Below are 17,276 nucleotides of genomic sequence, written 5' to 3'. Positions count from 1 at the left end.
TGCTTTAAATGTGGCAAGCCTGGACATTTTGCCAGGGAGTGTCCTTCTGAAAGTAGTAGAGATGGTGGGGGAAGGTATAGCTCAAAGGACGATAGGTACAGTGCAAAGGATGATAGGTATGGTGCGAAAGATGATAGGTACGGTGGAAAGGAGGATAGGTACAGCTCAAAGGATGATAGGTACAGCTCAAAGGATGATAGGTATGGTAGTAGGGATGGTGGAGGTAGTCGCTATGGACCTGACCGCAGTGGAGAGCGTTCTGGAGGACGTAGCAGGGATGGTGGCAGCCGTGGAGGTCCAGGAGGTGAGAAGCACAGTCGTGCTCCATATGACCGCCCCAGAGGTGGTGGCTACTAGAATTCTATGCCAAAAGGTATGTGTATGCATTGGGTTAAACTTTTTTTCCATCATTATCTCTGCAAAGTTAAGTGCTTGTAAGACTTAAGTTTAAGTCACTTCATATTTTCTTTTGCAGTGAAAAGAAGTTGAAGGTTTCTGCTCTCGGCTCTCTTGTCAAGTGCGAAGTCAAAGTTACACTGGATGGTCTGTTTTCTTCAATGTATTTGGTTAAGCTCGAGAAAGAAGATGTGTCTCTATTTTGGCCCTAAACTCAAGAGTCGACTATGTTCCTAAAGTGCTCTCTCTCCTTTTGATATGTTGATCCCTATGGAAACCTTGTGCTTGGTTGGTTTGAGACAATTTGAGATGTGCTACTTTATGCTTATCGTAATGAAATGCGTGGGTTATCCCCCAACACCAAATTTGCAAAAAAGCCTCAGGTATGTGATTTGATTGATCTTTACGGAATATCATATCCAGGGTCAACATTTGGTAAAATTCAAATGTTGTTATATTTGGGGATATGCCGTTTATTGATTCTGGTAAACAATGATGCAGGATCATCTGATACTTGGGTTTAGCCGTGAAATATAACGGCTGGTCTATATAACTTGTGATGGGATTGGAATTTATACATTGATGACTGATACTTGGCTTCTGGAACTCAAACATCCCCTCACGAGTACATTTTTCAGGAAAAACAAAAAAAAAGAATGGTTCTTATGAAATTTTAGTGTCATGGTTCCAAGTCAAATCCAATAATTTCTTCAACTAAAGAAACCCAATGGATGGCTCGTCTAGAATATGCTCTCATGGTTTGTCTAGTCTTTATGGGTTCTTTCTTCGTGCCTCTTCGTTCTTCTGTCTCTTGCTCGTGGCCTGCCTTTGATTCCCTCATGCTCTAGCCTCGAGGAATTGGCACATTATACAGTATGTTGCTAATATAGTTAAATAAATAGGGTTTTTCATTAGTTCATCTATGTGCCTCGACTTACTTCCATAATTTGTATTGCATACTATCATAAGATTTAAGCATGCTATCATAAATTAAATAATTTGTCGGTCACATGAGTTGTGTCGGGTAAACATTGACTTTATTATCTTATAGAAAATGAATAGTATATGCTTGACTAATTAATATAGATGCTTAATGCCACTTACTTTCATAATTCGTCTTGCATACATCCCTTAGATGTTCTTATGAGTTATACGACTTATGATGAGTAATGGAGTAAGCAATTTAACTTAAATGAAGAAGACTTTTAATTAGTAAGTCACATAAATTAAGTCTACTAACTAAGCAATTTAACAAAACTGAAGAAAGTCACATAAAGAACTAAGCAATTTTACATAATGACTTTGTAGGTCACATTAAAAAAGACTTAGTGAGCGACAAAAGTTGTGTAGTTATTTAGCGTAAACGTTCGAGAAGAGGGGGATATAATTCTCCCTCCTCTCTCGTACCACAGCCACACCCAAAATTTAAAGCTTTTTTTAACCAGTAGAAAGATTACAAAGAGAAAATGGAAACTAATGTCTTGTTAATAAATTTGGTATTGGTAGTAGGATCATCTCTCTTGCATCCAGGAGTTTGCTCTCCTTCTTACAGTTTCCCGGCGATATTCAACTTCGGCGACTCTAATTCCGACACAGGCGGACTCTCCGCCGCATTTGGACAAGCCCCTTTCCCAAATGGCCAAACCTTCTTCCACTCCCCTTCTGGTCGTTTCTCTGATGGTCGACTCATCATTGACTTCATAGGTTCTTTTCTTAGTTCTTACTCTGTTCAGACATTCATAAATTCCTCAAATTTTGTTAAAGTTTGAATCTTTAGTAAATTTCCCTCTGTCTTCTATTGTTGAAAATTCAGCGGAGGAGTTAGGGTTACCATACCTAAATGCTTTCTTGGACTCCATGGGTTCAAATTTCAGCCATGGTGCTAATTTCGCCACCGCTGGATCCACCGTCCGGCCACCGAACACCACCATTTCTCAGGGCGGTGCGAGTCCCATCTCTCTCGACGTTCAGTTGGTTCAATTCTCTGATTTCCTCACACGTTCACAACTCATTCGCAACCAAGGTACTTTAAAAGTTTCAACCTTTTTCATCCTAACCATATATACAAGAACAATGCTTGCAAAAAAAAGTTTCAACCTTTTGATCTGATTTGGTTTTACAAATAGGTGGAGTGTTTAAGCAACTACTTCCGAGAAAAGAGTACTTCTCTGAAGCATTGTACACATTTGACATCGGTCAGAACGATCTCACTGCTGGATTAAAACTCAACATGACTACAGAGCAAATCAAGGCTTATATTCCAGAAGTTCTTGATCAATTCTCCAACGCCATTCGTGTAAGCAAAAGAATTAAAAGTCTTTTTTATTCACATTGATACATAACTGTGATTAACTGAATTAACCAACCAACTTTCTTTTTAAAATTTCTGTAGAAAGTGTATAGTAAAGGAGGAAGAAGATTCTGGATACACAACACAGCTCCTCTTGGTTGTTTACCTTATGTTTTAGACAGGTTTCCAGTACCTGCTTCTCAAATCGACATTCACGGTTGTGCGATTCCGCGTAATGAGATTGCTCGGTTTTATAACTCTGAACTCAAAAGAAGAGTGATTGGATTAAGAAAAGAGCTTTCTAAAGCTGCATTTACTTATGTTGATGTCTACTCTATCAAGCTCACTCTCATCACTCAAGCCAAGAAACTCGGTATTTTGAATGAACCTTTTTGATGTTTAGATCTGTACTGATGATGGTTTTATTGATTCTAATGTTTGAATTTGGTGGTGATGTAGGTTTTAGATATCCGTTGATAGCTTGTTGTGGACATGGTGGGAAGTACAATTTCAGCAATAATATAAGATGTGGAGCTAAAGTTATGGTGAAAGGGAAAGAGGTCGTGCTTGCTAAGTCTTGTAACGACGTGTCGTTTAGAGTTAGCTGGGACGGCATACATTTCACTGAAACGGCAAACAAATGGATCTTTCAGCAAATAAACAGCGGGGCGTTTTCGGATCCTTCTCTTCCCGTTAAGTTTGCCTGCACTACTAGATAAAAGAAAAATCATATGACCAAAGTGTCCCTTGTGGATGGGGACTAATAAAAGCTATTGCCTATTTGGAATATTTGTTTTTGGGTCAAATTGTAAGAAAATTCTCATGAAAATGAAATTGCAACTACCTGTCATATTGTATTTGTATTTGCTTATTCTTTTTTAGAATGAAGTGACACGTATCCAATGAAATTCATTAAAAATGTTAGAGATATTAATTAGGTTTTGATTAATCGCAGAACTTGATTTTATATTGATAAACATTTGGAACAGAAGTTGAACCCTGTTTTAGGTCGGTAGAACATACATACTCTCGAAAGCAATAAACGAACATGATTCGGAAAGAGAAATTTGAATTCGAACATAAACCGAAAAATATTCAAAGGGTCCTAAATATTAGAGTAGAAACTTTTAATTCAAAACCAATTGACAATAACTAAAAAAATTTATATTGTATATTTTATATATTAGTCAGGATCTTGTCTAACTTCCAATATGAGATATTGTTATTCTTAATAGATTCGTTTAAAATAATAGTGTTTCTACCCATAAATCTTGGTGTTTTCGAGCAAGGATGGATCAATGGACCAAATTTGGATCAGGACAAAGTGTTAATCCGATACCATATTATACTATACGTACTATTTAAGTCAACTTCTAATATGGAATATGAGTATATCCTAATACTAAATCGGAACTCAATCCAAATTTAAAGAAAAAATTCATCTTTGATCTTTTAAACCTGATCCATATAAGTTGTGAGTATGGACTATTTAACAGGAAACAACAGTCATCATCACCAATTCGAAACAACGATCTCAATGACTGTTGAGAAACTCTTGGCATATATGCCATAGTGAAAATAAGCGTTTTTTTTTGTCAACAGCTGTAAAAAAAAATCTACTGTTTTTATGAGTCAAGAGATGAATGGATTACTAATGAGATTATTGCTTTCGCTTCCCCATACGATATATACACTAGAAATAAAACCAACCCAACTCGAAAACATCTCTGACTCATTTTTTGTTTTGATCCCATTTTTCTCTAATTGCCAAAATAAGTGATTATAATGCTAAAAAGACTAAATACACACTTATATTAACTTCTTACCAATCGCCACATTGACACTCATTTTTTTCTTATTATTGTATCAACAACATATGCTTTCGTCCTCTCCACTTCACCTAAGACCCATCTATATTCAGAAAGGTTAATCATGTCATTCACGAAAATTATTAATTATATTTATTCCACCTTAACTAAAGCCACGAATCACCTTGGGGATGTTAATTATATAATGAACCACACATAATTCGCCACGTGGAAAATATAAAAGAGCGTGGACTATACCGTCTTCTTCCAGTCTGGCTGCTTCCACGAGGCCTCTTTACAATAAGTCAACTCCCACAATAATACCGTACATCGCGTCACACCTGATTACAGCTTCTCAACTATGTTCCCATCTTCTTCTTCTTCTTCTTCTTCGTATTTGTTTTTAATTGTTTTTATTTGATTATCAAAAACTCGTGAAAAACTATATAACATATCTCAGACTCAGACCCTATTAGGAAAATAAAAATTCTCAGACTTGATCGAATTTTTCGAAGAAGACGACGAAATTTGTTTTTTAGATTTTTGTTTTCTATATTCTCCCTCCTGGTGGTAAATTTTTATTCTTTAGTTTGCATTAATAAACGTACGTATATCACATATCTTTAATTCTTTGTTGCTTGATCCAATTATTTAAGTCTATTTAAATTCTCGTTTTAACGTGTCTTTCTGTATTATCTTGTTAACCCTTTCTTATATCTGATTCTAGAAATTTTCATCTCTTTATAAGTTTCGTTTCTTTGCCCAGATTAAGTTCATATAAGTAACTAGAGATGATGTTTTAAAAGTAAAGAAGAGTTCATAACTTGTGAATTCTTCTTTGTTCTTATTTTGTTTGATTACGCGTTACCGGCGTACGTAATTTATTTATTACAAAGAAAGCTCAAATTATATACATATATATTTTGAGATATATACATCTTTTTTTATTTTTAATCTTTCTTGACCAGAGTTTCAATTAGGTTTGTTTGTATCTTTCTTACTGTTTAAGCAAAATCACTCTCAATTTTGTATTTTTTCTTTCCTCTTTTACTTTGATGTCAATATGAGAATTTGATCTGAATCTACAAAACCTTCCTTTTTTTTAATACTATTTTTACTTGATCATGCAGATATTTAAAGTCTGGGAGACTTAGGTGATATTGGTCAACTTAACCAGTTTCAGAACATGGCAAACAACTCATTACGTTGGTTTGTGGCTTTAACCAGATTCTTTGACTCTTTGAGTTTCATTATGAAAGAGATGATGATTAGTGATTTATAATTATCCATTTCTTTTTGCAGTTCGATTAGTAAAAAACCGAATGACGGTATGATGCTCATAATAGCGATTTTCGCGGGAATAGTTATCGGATTTCTATTAGGAATATCTTTCCCTACATTGTCACTAACTAAGGTATAAGCTTTTTAGATGTTAGTTTCTTTCAAACATTAATGTTTTTGGTGTGATTTTTGTAAAAATGTTTATTTTATATATTTTTTTTTTGTCAGATGAATTTTCCAGCAAGCATACTTCCTTCTGTTGCTAATGTTTATATAGAAAATGAGAAAGCAGAGAATTCACCTAGGAGAAGTCCAAAAATTGAGTTTAATTCAAGTGGTCCAGCACATCATAAGGCATGTTTTTTTTTTTGTTTCTCCCTTGTGAACATATATATATATATATATGACTCATCTTGTGGGATAAGTTTACAAGACTTATTGTTTGGATATTGTGCAGATTTGGGTTCCAACTAATCCTCGAGGTGCAGAGATGTTAGCTCCAAGTATTGTAGCAGCCGAATCAGATTTTTACTTACGAAGATTATGGGGATTGCCTAAAGATGTATAACATCATGTGGTTTTGTTTAGTAATCTTTAACTCAAATCTTTGATTAACTTGTCTCTGAATCTTGTTTTTTTTTTGTGTTTCTTTAGGATTTACCAGTTGTGAAGCCTAAGTATCTTGTTGCTTTTACTGTTTCTTATAAACAGAGAAAAAACATCGATGCTTGCATCAAAAAAGTATGTCTCTCTTTCTCTCTCTCTAGTGTTCTGTTTCCACTTTCTTCTAATCTTTCAGCAAAACCTATAAAAGCTAACTAAAGATATTTTACTCTCTCAATAGTTCTCAGATAACTTCACTATTGTTCTGTTTCATTACGATGGGAAAACCTCCGAATATGACGAATTTGAATGGTCTAAGCGGGCGATACATGTGAGCGTACCTAAGCAAACCAAGTGGTAATTAACAAACACTTCTCTTACTTACTACATGTTACAAACACTTCTCTTACTTATTTCTCCACTTTTCATTGATCTTAAGCTTTTAATAAAACTTTTGAATATGTTTTCATTTTGAAGGTGGTATGCTAAAAGGTTTTTGCATCCTGATATCATAGCACCGTATGAATATATATTCATTTGGGACGAAGATCTTGGTGTTGAAAACTTTGACGCAGAAGAGTAAGTACTCTGCTTCTTTTGATTATGTTATCTATCTCCAAGAAACTCAATCAGAAAATCCTAAAAACTGTTTCCTACATCATCGCAGGTACATCAAGGTAGTAAAGAAGCATGGTCTAGAAATATCGCAACCCGCTGTAGAATCAAAGAAATCAATTACATGGAAGATAACAAAGCGAATACCCGGAGTTGAAGTTCACAAGTAAACAAAATGAACTCTTAGTTTTAAACTGTTAAAGCCAAGGTTTAAAGTAAATAAATTAACTCAACTAAAAACGTGTTTTGTTCCAAATGCTTTCATCAGAGAAGTCGAAGAGCGACCAGGCCGCTGCAAAAATCCTCACCTACCTCCTTGTGCAGGGTATGGACCTCATTTGTCAAAACCAACAATTCATATACCTAAGTATTTTAATTTTCTTGATCTGATAGGTTTCAAACTGTTCGTTATTAGGTTTATAGAGATTATGGCTCCAGTTTTCTCAAGAGATTCATGGCGTTGCGTGTGGCATATGATACAGAATGACTTGGTTCACGGTTGGGGTCTTGACTTCGCTCTAAGAAAATGTGTCGAGGTTTAGATACAAATACAATCTCTTCACAAAAGCACATATTGTATATAATTTCACTATAAGAAAAAACATTGATTTCTTGATACAATAAAACAGCCTGCACATGAGAAGATTGGTGTTGTGGATTCTCAATGGATCATTCATCAAAAGATTCCTTCTCTAACTGGCCAGGTTATAAACTGATCCTTCTATACTCAAACTAGTTTAGTTACTACCTTCTTGGTTCATAAATTTTGACTATGAAGGTGATCTCTTTATACATTGATCAGGGAACTGCACAGGAGGGGAAAACCGCGTTCCAAGGGGTAATAGCTCAACTGCAACTATTTGCGTTATCGACCGAGTCTATTGTTGTTAATTTCTGAAATATATTACATGTTTTTGGTCAGGTAAGGGAGAGATGTAAACGGGAATGGACAATGTTTCAGAAAAGAATGACGCGGTCAGAGCAGAAGTATCTGAAAGAAATTGCATCTGCATCTTCAAATGCTACTCGTACATAAACCAAAAGAGCAGTGGAGGAACTGAAATAACAAACTTTAGTCTTCAGATAGCATTTCGAGTAAAAAGAGAAATAGAATGTTGATATGATGATTGAGCACATATCCAAATATGTATACACATACACACACACACACACCAATACACATTCTTTGAAAAGAACTAGATAGCTCTGTTCTAGAAACACTTGCAAGTCTTACAACAGTTAATAAAGTTCTTTTCAAACTCTTCATTTCTATATATACAATTCTTATGCAAGTACCCGGCAAAAGATACAAAGGAAGATGAACAGCTGCGAAACTCAATTCTTGAAAGTGTTATACTCTTTAGGAAGCATATCGAAAAGATCCCTACAAATCTCTTAGGATTCAAGAAATGAACAAAACTCACTCTATATCATAGTTGATGAGTAAACAAATATTGAAACGTTTCAATCAAGAATAAGCACCATGACTCCATGAGACCCTAAAATCCCTAAACCAAAATCACTGGTACAGATACTATGAAGTAAATCGAGCTTTTCATTTCAAATTCGAGTGAAAAATCAAAACTTTAATGGAGGGGAAGCACAGAAAAAAAAAAAAAAACGCCGCCGCAAAAAAATCAGAAGTCTTATTATATATAGTAGTGTCCGTTAGCCCGGAGCGGATATCCACTTTTTTTGGTATCCGCATCCGTATCCGTATCCATATCCGTTTTATCCGTAATTTATTATTCGTATTCGTATCCGAAAATTTTGGATATTCGTTATTCGGATATCCGTTAAAAATTCGAATATCCGCGAATATTCGTGGATATCCGTAAAATAAAAAATAAAACAAAAATTATGTATTTTGAACTTAAATACAGCATATTTTGTATAAAATACCTTATATTTGGACAAAAATACCGGATATCTAAATACCGGATATCCGTGAAAAACAAATATCCGTTTTAAAATTTAGCATAATCCGTATCCGTATATAATAAATGATATTTAGTAAAAAGCGGATATCCGTTATCCGTTTAAAAATTTAGCACTATCCGTATTCGTATTCGTATCCGTTTTCTTTGTTATTTCACTATTCGTATTCGTATCTGTTTGTCCGGATATCCGTTTTTTTGGAGCGGATTCGGATACGGATACGAATATTCGCGGATATCGGATAATAATGTCAGGCCTAGTGTCCGTTGTCTTCTCCCATCATCATCCACCACATTTTAGCTCCCTAACCAACCGGTATATTACAAACTTTTAAATCTCCGGCTATGTAGTAAACCAGAGGTTAACTTTGTATCATACGCCGATCGTCGGGAAAAGCCCATAAACCGGAGTATTAACTTAAAAATATCAGTATAAATTGTCAGCTTTAACGACAGTATCAATATCACACAACAACCAATTCAAGAAATTAAAAGGAGAATTACAAAACCACTAATTCATGGATAGGAGTGCAAAAATATGAATTTTGATTTTTGAGTGGGAAAGATGATAAAAAAAAAATAACAGGTTTTTCTAAGAAATTTAAGTGTGTCCCATTACGTGGTTTTACAGCACGTGACGATTGTGGGCTATTTTCTAAAAATGGGCTTTGCTTAAGTAAGGTCCATCTATATGGAATCTTCCTAATTTGTTTTACTTTTTTTTCCACAAATAGAATATAAATTGATTAAACTAAATCTTTACAAAGAGAGTGACTAAACCAAGGATGCTTCAATACAGTTTCAGTGTAATATAATTTATCAATAGAACCAAATTTAGCTAATGAATGTGCTACACTATTACATTCTCTTTTGGTGAAAGTAAAATAAACTTGAGACAATTTTGAAGACCAAACTCTTATATCACTTAATAGGTTTGTTAGTGAAGCATTTAGGAGTTGACCATTAACTGTTTTGATTAGAACTTCACAATCGCCTTCAAAAACAATTGATTGATATCCTCTGATCCATGCTTGTTGTATCGCGATTAAAAGACTCATTGTTTCAGCCTCTAGAGGAGATCCTGCATGACTTAGTCTTGTTGCACCCCATACTACAGCTTCACTTTGATTATTTCGAAATATCCACCCGCTTGTTGCCCGTTTTATGGTATAATCATAACTCGCATCAAAATTGCACTTAAGAGACGGATATGCAGGAGGTAACCAAGTGGTAGTGTTCGCTCTTGATGCAGAGGGTGTTGCTACATAGGTTGTCAAGTTACTGATCCATTCCTTTGTATCCGACTTTGCTTGTAAAACTATTTTGGTTACACTCTCACGGAAATTATCAAAAACCTGATTGTTTCTTGCCTTCCAAATACGCCATAGTAGGAAAAAGGTATCAGAGAATCAAAAAGTTGATTAGTTTGGGAAGAGAAAGAGATTATTTGAGAGATACATTCCTCTGCAGTTGATGGTAATTGGTTTATATTTAAGGAATTATTGGCAGCTAGTTTCCATGTCATTTGAGCAAAAGGGCATGAAAATAATGCATGTTGAATTGTTTCCTCTGTTTGGTGGCATCTTGGACATAAAGCATCAATATTCATGCCTCTTGTCCTTAGTCTAGTTGTGGTTGGTATAGCTCTTGATACTATGTGCCAGAGGAAGTGTTTAATCTTCGGTAGTAGCCGTAGTTTCCAGATCTTGTTCTTGAGTTCCACTGATCCGTGTGGTATATTTGGGACTACACCTGGGTCGAAAGGATAATGTGTGATAAACCAGTACCCAGATTTAACCGAGTAGTCACCTGATCGTGTGTAGTTCCAGATGAGTTTGTCCGGTTGCTCCACTTGAGATAAGTATATGTTTTGGATTAAATCATGTTCCTGAGTGACCAAGGAAGAAATTTTTTGGTAGTTCCAAGTTCTAGTACTGCCATTTTTGGAAATTATAGACTCTAGTGATGCAGGACATTGTGGAGATAGTGTTTGAACTACTCTAGGTGGATGAGTATTTATAAAATTTTCAACACCTAAACGGATAGTGTTACCATCTCCCACAATATAACGAGTTCCTTTCTTAAGAAGATCTAATCCAATTAAGATTGAATACCAACCCTAGGACTGGTTCTTTCTTGCTCTTGCATCCAAAATATTATCATCTTGGTAATATCGGTTTTTCATAATCCGAGCAAAAAGCGAGTTAGGGTATTGAATAAGCCTCCATGCCTGCTTGGCCAAGAGGGCATCATTAAACTTTGCCAAGTCCCTGAATCTCAAGCCACCTTCTTTTTTTGGATAATGCATTTTTTCCAAGCGATCCATGGTATGCCACGTTCATTTGAACTCTTCTCCCACCAATATTGCATTAATAGAGATTCTATTTCCGATGTGATTCCCAGTGGTAATTTGAAACTGGACATAGCATAAAACGGCATTGATAGACCCACTGAATTAAGCATGATATCTTTACCTACAGGAGATAAGGTCTTAGCAATCCAAGTGGATGTACGTTTTTTTGACTCTATCAACAATATATTCAAACATTTCTTTCTTCTTGCGACCAAACTGTTCAGGGAGTCCAAGATACTTTCCTCCCCCTCCGTGATTTGGGATGTCAAGAATAGTTTTCAGTCGACTCCGAGTGTTCCCAAAAACTTTACTTCCAACAGTGATCATCGATTTGGTGGTATTAATCTTCTGACCAGAATAGTATTCGTAAATATTAAAGATATCTTTCAAGGCCTGGCAGTTTTTCCTATTGGCTTGACAAAAAAAATAAACAGTCGTTCGCAAATTGAAGATGAGTGATGCTTGGAGCACCATTACCAATTCGGATACCTCGGAGGATACCTTCGCGTTCACTTGTTAAGATTAAGTGGCTTAGGATATCAGAACAGAGGATGAATATATAAGGTGAAAGAGGTGTCTAATACCTCTTGTGGGTTTAATATGTCCATATGGAGCGCCATTAATCAATACAAAGTAGTTCACTGAAGTCACAACCGCCATGATCCAGATTATCTATTTATCACAAAAACCAAATAGTTTCAAGTTGTTTCATCAACACGGTCATATGCTTTGCTTACATCTGTCTTCATTGCCATATAAGTCTGTGATATCCGTTTTCTGATTTTTAAGGAATGCATGACTTCATGCGCAATCATCACATTGTCTTGAATTAGTCGTCCTAGAATAAAGGCCGCCTGTGCATCAGAGACTATGTCATTAAGATGTGATTTTAGTCGTTGAACCAAGCATTTTGACACAATTTTATAGAGGACATTGCATAGAGATATTGGCCGATAATCTGAGAGAGTTTGGGGGTTATCAATCTTTGGTATCATGCAAATGTTGGTGTGGTTAATACTATGTTTCATTAATTAAGTCTCAAAGAAGTGATCAACTTCTTAAATTACTTGTGGACCAACTGTATCCCAACAAGCTTTATAGAACTTTGCTGTTAAACCGTCTGGACCCGGAGCTCGGTCATCACCTATCGAGCACACTGCATTGTAGATCTCTTCATTACTATAAGCTTTTGTCAAACTTTCATTTTCTTCCTCCGATACTCTAGGTTTAAAGTCGGCAAAAACTGATGGGGAGACATCATGTTTCGTGGTTGAGAAAATATCTGTGAAAAAGTTTTGAGCATGCTCTCCAATTTCCTTATCCCCCTGATATACGTTCCCTTGATCGTCAGATATAGAAGTGATCCAGTTTTTAGCAAATCTAGTTTTAGCACAAGCATGAAAGAAACTTGTGTTTTGGTCTCCTGCACTCATCCACTGGTTTCGACTTTTTTGTTGCCAATGTTTTTCTTCATCACCATAAGCCTTTGTCAATTCATCCTGCAGGTGAGGAATTGTTCTTCGCAAAGTTGGATTTAAACTCTCCATAGTATAATTAAGTCGTGCTTGAATTGTTACGATTCGTTGTTCTGAGTTTAAATGGAAGTCACACTTGAGTTTTGCCATACTCTGCCTGCAGTTTTTGATACGTTCATTGATGGACATATCATCACCAGTATTGCTAGCTAACCAGCCATCTTTAACTACCTCCTGGAATTTAGGTATATCCAATAATGGTTTGTCAAACTGGAAGATCCATCGTTAATACCTGACAAGATCGTTTAGATCAAGTAAGATCGGTTTGTGATCTAAGCCTCCAAATTCCAAAAAATGAACCTCTGCATTTGGGAAAATAGCAGCCCTTGGAGAGTTAAACATTGCCCTATCTAGACAACATTGGATCGTATGGGAGTAACGTTCTCCAACCCATGAGAAAGTGTTTCCTCTTGAACGAACATTTTGAAGATCACATATGGAAATCATATGTCTAAAATCTCTGAAAGTCCATTCATCACGTAGTGGTCCACCAATCTTTTCTTGATTAGAAGTGATTTCATTAAAATCTCCAATTAGTAACCACGGGTCATTGCGAGTAAGTGATAGATCTTCAAAATGTTCCCAAAGTTCATACCTTTCACTAGGATTAGGATTGTCTATACACACAAGACAAGTAAAACATAATACTATTATGATGGACTGATACATCAATGAGTCTCTCATCCTAATTTGTTTTACATCAGAGTGATTTCTAACGTAAAAGAACGCCAGAGTTTTATTTCTAGTTCACAAAATTTCAGCTTCCTTCAAATGTTAACTATGAAGCATCTTGGAACCCTAAAATATGTTCTTCAAGTGATAAGAATGTAAATATTTATTTCACAATGAAAGTTTGGCTACACAATTAAGCATAACCATGGAAGCATACCACATTCTTGTACCAAATCATCAAAATTCAAACCATTAGCATAATGATAATGGTAGAAGACAATTTGATGCAAGATAAAAACGAATCCCTAAAGAGAGCCTGGAAATCCAAACAACAATGAAAAACATGACAAAGATGCAAAGCGATTGATGGAGTAGCAACGAAGCAGTCCGTTCAATGGTAGCCCGAGACTAGCAAGTGACTGTGAAACCACCAAGCTTAATGAGGCAGGCAATGCTTACTCAATCTACTAAGTCCATCCTAAGCCCCCTTTGGAGTCAGTAGCACAGAGCCTAGCAACTTCACATCCGCAAAAAGCCATACTAGCACCAGCATCTCACATGATCAAACACCAAAAACACTTTGAGATTTTTCGAAGCTTGAAACTAGGGACACACTAATTCGAAGAGGCTGGAACAAAGGCCGAAGACATTTGCGGCGAAGGAAACCCTAAACTTGAGCGCTAAGGCGAAAAACAGGTGTGACATGTTAAGGAGATGCATGTAGATACAACTAGCTACCGCGATGCAAGGAGGCCTCAAACCCTTGATCAAGCAGAGCCAAAAACTCCCTCCAAAACGAAACTCACATGTTACCTGCAGAAGCAAAACAAGTCTTGGAAAACACCTTTGGCTTGGGAGGTGAGCTGAGGAATGAAGTCGAATGTGACTTGAAGAAGTTAGAGAAGCCAGCCCTATAAGACAAGCCACAACAAATGACAGACATATCTAGCCCAAAACCCCCAGTGAAGATAGAAGCAGAAGATCGAAACATCCAGAGGTTGATTGCAAAGCACTAACAACCTGGCCTAATGCATCAAACACTCGACAGAGGCAAAGCTTACTTCGGTAAGCTAAAGAGCCAGGGAAACCAACGACTACTAACACAGGGCGGGAGAAAAGACACAGAGGGTGAAGACAAGTGGTAGCCGGAGGGAAAGTGTGACAACCCGTCCCGTGGACCTCACTAGACCACCGCTAGCCGCCCCAACGGACACCAAGCTGGTCCTGGAGGGCATCGATCCTAACCCCTCACTGTGGACATCCAAATCCACCAGTAGGTGACAGTTTGTCCTGTGGAAAGGTTGTTAAAGGGTGGGGACCAGGATTCGAGTAACGCCTGGCGCACCAATAACCTACAAATAGATTTGGATGTCCACAGTGAGAGGTTATGATCGATGCCCTGCAGGGCCAGCTTCGGGTCCGTTGGGGTGGCTAGCGGTAGGCTAATGAAGTCCGCGGGATAGATTGTCACACAAAGAGAACCGAAGCATCCCTGCGCCTGACAGAGAAACATAGCACCTTTGGACCACCACTGTAGAAGAGCCACCGCACGCCAACAGGAAGGAGAGGTGAGCTAATAGAAAACCCCACCCCCACCAAACCACTCGCCAGAGAAGAAACCAAACCGCCGCTTGAGCGTAGGTTAAAATATTAATGATGTTAAAATATATGTAACAAAAGATTTTGATCATTATCTGTTTGGTATAGGAACGTAGCCACGTCTCCCTTATCTTGTGAGGTGAGTTTTTATTTATCAAACTCTAATATAGTTTTAGCTAGAAATAATAAAAAATAAAAATAAACGATATAGTGAAATCTCATATTATTGTTATATTTTCTTTATTTTGAAGATATCCCTTATTAATTTGAATCTGACAGATGATTTTTGGAAGAGATTTATAAAGAGAATGACAGATGATTTTTGGAAGAGATTTATAAAGAGAATGCAGAAATCAGAGAGAGATTCAATAAACCTTGAAGGATTAAAGAAAATGTTTGACATGTTGTTTTTCCGTCAATCCTCTAATAGTGTGAATAACTGAGTTTCATATTCTTGTTTTACTTATGCTTTTTAGGTTTCTATTCTGAATTTAGTTTTTTTTATGGTTGGTTTTTTCTATTAATTTTTATTTTTTCATTTTGGAATATTTTATTACTTAATAAAGTTAGTTATTTCTTTCACTATTTTTTTCCTATATTTAATAGATGGAAGTTTTAAATAAAAAATTATAATTTAACAAATCATGTGCCGAACAAAAATATAGAAAATACTGTGATTCTTATTAATGTTGCAAAATTAAGTAGAACTAGGCAATGAAATTTATGATTATATATTATTGTAATAATGCAATATAATAAAAATTGCAGTGGCAATATTTGCAACATTTTTAGTTGTGAGCATCTTCATAAAATATATGCGATGTGCATATATTTAAAAATAATTTACTACAAGTTTGTAACATTTTTTGCTTCATATTTTACATATCATTTATTTACGAAAATATATAATTGCATTAGACCGTAGTGATTATACCACTAATTTGCTGTATAAATATTGTTGCATTAATACAACACACATTGCAATATATTACTTCGTTGCAAATTTGTAATAATATATGCTATATTTTTTTGTGACAATAATTTGTAACAAATGGAAGTTACAAACATACATCACAATTATACAACAAATTTATTACAAGAATAATGTTGCATTAATATAACAACATAGCAAGAAGTCTATTTATTAGACATTTTGCAATATATGTGCAACAAATACCAATTTGCAACCCTCAATAGAAAATGTGTCACAGATTTATTGCATTTTCAAATTTACAATAAAATATGGAGTTATTGCAAAAAATTTAGTGTAGCTATGACACTATTTTTTTGTAGTGTAAATTTCAGGCAAGCCGACGCCTTTTCTTCTACAGATGGAGCCTCCGATGAACCAAACCACAAAGCTCCGGTGTCAGACTCGTCAATTCGCCTACCGGAAAGAGCCTAACCGCGTAGCGGGGAATCGAGGACCCTCTTGCGATCATGGCGAGGAGCGCCGATGAACGGAGAGGGAAGACGCACAACAGATCTGTGGTCCAAGCGGCGGAGGTTTTGGGAGAAAAATCGCATGCGCGTATACCACACGCGCCCGATTTTATTTTTTTCTGTTCTTCAACTGTATCATGATTGGAAGTGATTTTGGCATCTACATAGATCTGTCTTTATAAAGGAATTGTGGTGATGCATGCTAGAGAAATGAAACTCCACAAGACCCCATTTATTTTAGGGTGTGTTAGTGTTTTTATACATTTTAGAAACATAATTAGCAGAAAGGTACATACACTATTTACAATTGAAAAAAAAATTTGTGAGATAGAGATTAGAGATAGAGATTAGGTGATTAGGAGATAGAAATTTGTGAGATAGAGATTAGGTGATTAGGAGATAGAAATTTGTGAGATAGCGATAGAAATTAGAGATTGAGATTAGAGATAGAGATTAAGTGATTAGGAGATTAGGATAAAAATTTGTGTATAAGAGATAAAAATTTATGTGGGAAATAGTGATTAGGTGAATTTTACTTAAAGATCTTGGACGAGCGTTTAGGACAAGAAATAGGATAGAGGGAAGAAGAGGAGAGAGGGAAAGAAGAGGATTAATGAGAGGGAGACGAGAGAGAGAGTGGGACGGAAAAAAGTGATTATGCCTAAACATTTTTTTTTTTTTTTTTACTTCTTTATTATATTTCATATAATTTTAAAATAAAAATACTGGCTAATTAAACTTTGT

General features: G+C 35.9%; 3 protein-coding genes across 7 annotated transcripts in view; all 3 read left to right on the top strand.

The window, feature by feature from the left end:
* The window catches only part of LOC104790265 (glycine-rich RNA-binding protein RZ1A-like), a 2,689-nt gene extending 1,933 nt beyond the window's left edge, over positions 1–756 (top strand). For both annotated transcript variants that reach the window (XM_019246644.1, XM_010515976.2), the window contains exons 4-5: positions 96–373; positions 476–756. In XM_019246644.1, coding sequence (XP_019102189.1) covers positions 96–357 — 262 coding nt within the window. In that variant the 3' untranslated portion in view covers positions 358–373; positions 476–756. The remainder of the gene's footprint in view (positions 1–95; positions 374–475) is intronic.
* Positions 1,255–3,536, top strand: LOC104790266 (GDSL esterase/lipase At3g26430). Its single transcript, XM_010515978.2, has 5 exons — positions 1,255–2,100; positions 2,210–2,419; positions 2,523–2,692; positions 2,789–3,059; positions 3,146–3,536. Exons 1-5 carry the CDS (start codon positions 1,863–1,865, stop codon positions 3,403–3,405), a joined length of 1,149 nt encoding a protein of 382 aa, XP_010514280.1. The 5' UTR covers positions 1,255–1,862; the 3' UTR covers positions 3,406–3,536.
* LOC104790263 lies at positions 4,903–8,259 on the top strand. 4 transcript variants are annotated; one of them, XM_010515972.2, is made up of 14 exons: positions 4,903–5,064; positions 5,625–5,703; positions 5,797–5,908; positions 6,004–6,129; positions 6,233–6,337; positions 6,430–6,516; positions 6,620–6,735; positions 6,856–6,957; positions 7,046–7,159; positions 7,262–7,318; positions 7,409–7,529; positions 7,623–7,697; positions 7,796–7,831; positions 7,916–8,259. In XM_010515972.2, exons 2-14 carry the CDS (start codon positions 5,681–5,683, stop codon positions 8,027–8,029), a joined length of 1,188 nt encoding a protein of 395 aa, XP_010514274.1. In that variant the 5' UTR covers positions 4,903–5,064; positions 5,625–5,680; the 3' UTR covers positions 8,030–8,259. The 4 variants fall into 4 exon arrangements, with proteins under 4 accessions (XP_010514274.1, XP_010514276.1, XP_010514275.1 ...); XM_010515974.2 differs by having other exon boundaries at positions 4,903–5,098; XM_010515973.2 differs by lacking the exon at positions 4,903–5,064 and adding an exon at positions 5,390–5,474.

This window comes from Camelina sativa, chromosome 6, assembly GCF_000633955.1.
Source record: "Camelina sativa cultivar DH55 chromosome 6, Cs, whole genome shotgun sequence".
NCBI lineage: Eukaryota > Viridiplantae > Streptophyta > Magnoliopsida > Brassicales > Brassicaceae > Camelina > Camelina sativa.
Note: the sequence above shows the minus strand (reverse complement) of the source record. Positions and strands in the feature narration are given on the sequence as shown.